The sequence below is a fragment of the Xyrauchen texanus genome, chromosome 13 (genome assembly GCF_025860055.1).
Source record: "Xyrauchen texanus isolate HMW12.3.18 chromosome 13, RBS_HiC_50CHRs, whole genome shotgun sequence".
Lineage (NCBI taxonomy): Eukaryota > Metazoa > Chordata > Actinopteri > Cypriniformes > Catostomidae > Xyrauchen > Xyrauchen texanus.
The window spans coordinates 31,046,872-31,050,327 of NC_068288.1; the positions used below are offsets into that span (position 1 = coordinate 31,046,872).

At 38.8% G+C, this 3,456-nt stretch overlaps 1 protein-coding gene across 1 annotated transcript; it reads left to right on the top strand.

Annotated features, from left to right (window-relative positions):
- The first annotated feature begins 327 nt into the window (after window positions 1–327).
- Window positions 328–3,251, top strand: LOC127653758 (prostaglandin E2 receptor EP3 subtype-like). Its single transcript, XM_052140535.1, has 2 exons — window positions 328–1,182; window positions 2,904–3,251. The coding sequence occupies exons 1-2, from the start codon at window positions 328–330 to the stop codon at window positions 3,249–3,251; spliced, it is 1,203 nt and encodes a 400-aa protein (XP_051996495.1).
- The last annotated feature ends 205 nt before the right edge of the window (window positions 3,252–3,456 follow it).

Consider the following 3,456-nt stretch of genomic DNA (forward strand, 5'->3'; position numbering starts at 1 on the left):
GCTGTTAGCTGTTTTAGCGCCATTAAGCGAATGCGCATACGAAACTGAGCACCAATTCGTCTAATGTTCTTGACTTAAAACAATCTTTTTTGCCTTTTGTGTTTTAGTCAGGATATTCTTTGTGGTCGTGTGATATTTCATCTGTTGTCTTTCTGAGCATTTTTACATTTCCATAAAGGTCCCGCCTCTGTTTATACCGCGCGCCCATTCAGTGCGCGCTCTAGCAGCAGAGCGCAGAAAGTGAGACAGAAGTGAGGAAGACTTCACTGTGGGACTTTACCTGCTTCAAAACGCTACTGGGGCCATGAACACGCTCCCTGAAAAAGGATGACATCTAAATGCGAGTCTTCAGATGTTCTGCATCGAAACCTTTCTGCTGGAAACATGATGCTGGAGTCTAACGTGTCCAAACCTTTACAGGACAGTGTCGGTAAGAGTGGCAGCTGTGGATCCGTGTCCGTGGTTTTTCCCATAACTATGATGGTCACCGGAATGGTCGGGAACTCTCTTGCGATGCTGCTAGTTTACAATGCGTATAGAAGAAAGGAAAATAAAAAAAAGCAATCCTTTCTTCTTTGCATCGGGTCGTTGGCGTTAGCTGACCTTTTCGGCCAACTGCTCACAAGCCCAATAGTCATTTCGGTCTACAGAGCAGGTCTGAAATGGGACCGAGTGGACCCGTCGGGAACCTTGTGCGCCTTCTTTGGGGTGTGCATGACCACTTTTGGGTTGTGTTCTCTCTTTCTTGCCAGTGCCATGGCCATTGAGAGGTCCTTAGCCATCACTGCTCCATACTGGTACTCAAATTACATGAAAACAACCGTGACCAAGCAGGTTCTGTTCATTATCTGGTGTCTGGTTTTGCTCTTTGCCTTATTGCCTGTTGCTGGGGTTGGGAAATACACTTTGCAGTGGCCAGGCACTTGGTGTTTCATAAGTACTGGGGACAAGGACGTTACGGGAAATACGTTTTTTGCCACGACTTTTGCAGTGCTGGGGATATTTTCTTTGCTTGTCACATTGTCCTGTAATGTTGTGACCATCCGTGCATTGGTTACACGTTGCAAAACGAAGTCAAGTTCGACCCAGTCATCCAAGCAATGGGAGAGATTAACGACAGAGACTGTTATTCAGTTGATGGGCATTATGTGTGTTTTGTTGACGTGTTGGTCACCTCTACTGGTACGTATCATATTGCTTTTCCAGATACACTTACTGTAGTTATTACATGTAAACATACAAAGTATCATTCCAGCCCAGCCTGAAGTACTGTAATGCCAAAACTTAAACGTGCTTTTTGTTTTTTTGTACTAAATATTTATTTTTTTATCAATTCATATGTACACTCAAAAAATAGTTTAGCCTATTATTTTTTGATTAAGGAATTTCTATTTCATAAAATTACATCAAACTGAATTCAGTAATGATTAGCTAAATTAAATGTATAGTTATTTAATTTGATTACATATTACTCAATTCAATTTGATGGAATTTTGTTGTGAAAGTGCAATGTGTAAACCATAAAATTATTATTACAATTATTATTAAAATAACGTACTTTTTACAAATATCATGACATTTTCATTCAAGAATATCAAGTAGCCTATTCTTAGGGTTACTCCATGTGTGTGTGTGTGTGTGGGGGGGGGGGCATGTTTATGTGGTTTACGAGGACAATTTTTTAGGTTACAAACTGGTAATTACAAGGGTATTATGCTATAAATGTGGTTTATGAGGACATTTCGTGTCCCCATAATTTAAATAGCTTAAAAAAACATATTAAACGATGTTTTATAGAAAATGTAAAAATGCAGAACGTTTTTTGTGAGGGTTAGGTTTAAGGGATTGAATCTATAGTGAGTACAGTGTAAAAATAATTATGTCTATGGAAAGTCCTCATAATGATTGGTAGACCAACATGTGTGTGTGTGTGTGTGTGTGTGTGTGTGTGTGTGTGTGTGTGTGTGTGTGTACCGATCAGCCACAACATTAAAACCACCTTCCTAATGTTGTGTAGGTCCCCCTCGTGCCGCCAAAACAACACCAACTCTCACCACAATTGTACAGAGTGGTTATCATATGATCATATGGTTATCATATGTTACTCATCATCATGACAAACTGATTTTTCACACACAACAGTCTCTAGAATTTACTCAGAATGGTGCCAAAAACAAAAAACATCCAGTGAGTGGCAGTTTTGTGGACAGAAATGTCTTGTTGATGAGAGAGGTCAACAGAGAATGTCCCGACTGGTTTGAACTGACAAAGTCTATGGTAACTCAGATAACCACTCTGTACAATTGTGTTGAGAAGAATATCATCTCAGAATAACATACGAGTTGGCACTGTTTTGGTGGTACAAGGGGGATCTACACAATATTCTCTCTCTCTCTCTCTCTCTCTCTCTCTCTCTCTCTCTCTCTCTCTCTCTCTCTCTCTCTCTCTCTATATATATATATATATATATATATATATATATATATACACACATATCAAAGTCCCATTCAAATTAAAAAATGCTTTAAAAAAATTTTGGCATGAGTAGCACAGAATAATAATAATTTGTTTCCCGCATGTTCTGCATTGATTGTAGAAGGAAATCTGTAGAATTCTGCTAAATGTATTTTAATAAGGAGAAATGTGTGAAATGGAACAAAGTTCTACACTGTAATGTCTTAAATCATGATTAAATTTACCAAAATATTAAATAAACAAACTCACAAGGAGTATGTGATGTGTGCAACACTATGAATGCTGTGTTCAAATTCTGTGGAAATCTGCAGAGCATTTTTGGGGATATTTGTGAACGCAGATTGCAAGGAGTTTTGAAGGCTGCTTTTTCTTTTCATCTTTAAATGAAAAATAATGACTCTATTTTGGTGTCTCCTTCCTTTCTATAGGTCCTTATGTTGAAAATGATCTCGACTCAAACATCCTCACATTACTGCAAGTCTGCTGCTTTACTCTCCCCATCCACCCAGGACATACCGATGGACTGCAACTTCTTTCTCATAGCCATTCGTCTGGCCTCACTCAATCAGATTTTAGATCCATGGGTTTACCTGCTTCTGAGAGAGATTCTCTTGAGGAAGTTCTGCCAGATGGCCAGTGCAGTATCCAAGTGGTCATTGGAGGGGCAGAAGGAAACTCAATGCCCTCTGGATGGCCTAAATAAGAACGAAAATATTCAGAAAGAGCGCCTGAACGTGGAGAACAGCAATTTAAATGGAGGAAATGAGGAAGACTGACTTGAATAGTTCACAACTTACACTGCCTGAAAAAATAGGTTCAACGGTACATAAACTGAATACATTTCCAAAATGAGGAATAAAATGGAAAAAAGGCATAATCACATAATAATAATGATCAGGAAACATGCAGATATATCTGTGGATTGTTATATCGATGAATGTATGATGAAGTCAGCATACTACCAAATGCTTCGCTCTTTCT

Bases quoted from the DNA above. Each gene is read 5' to 3' on its own strand.
- LOC127653758 (XM_052140535.1), top strand. From the start codon at position 328: ATGACATCTAAATGCGAGTCTTCAGATGTTCTGCATCGAAACCTTTCT. The intron at 1,183-2,903 runs GTACGTATCATA...TCCTTTCTATAG, and splicing joins CGTGTTGGTCACCTCTACTG to GTCCTTATGTTGAAAATGAT.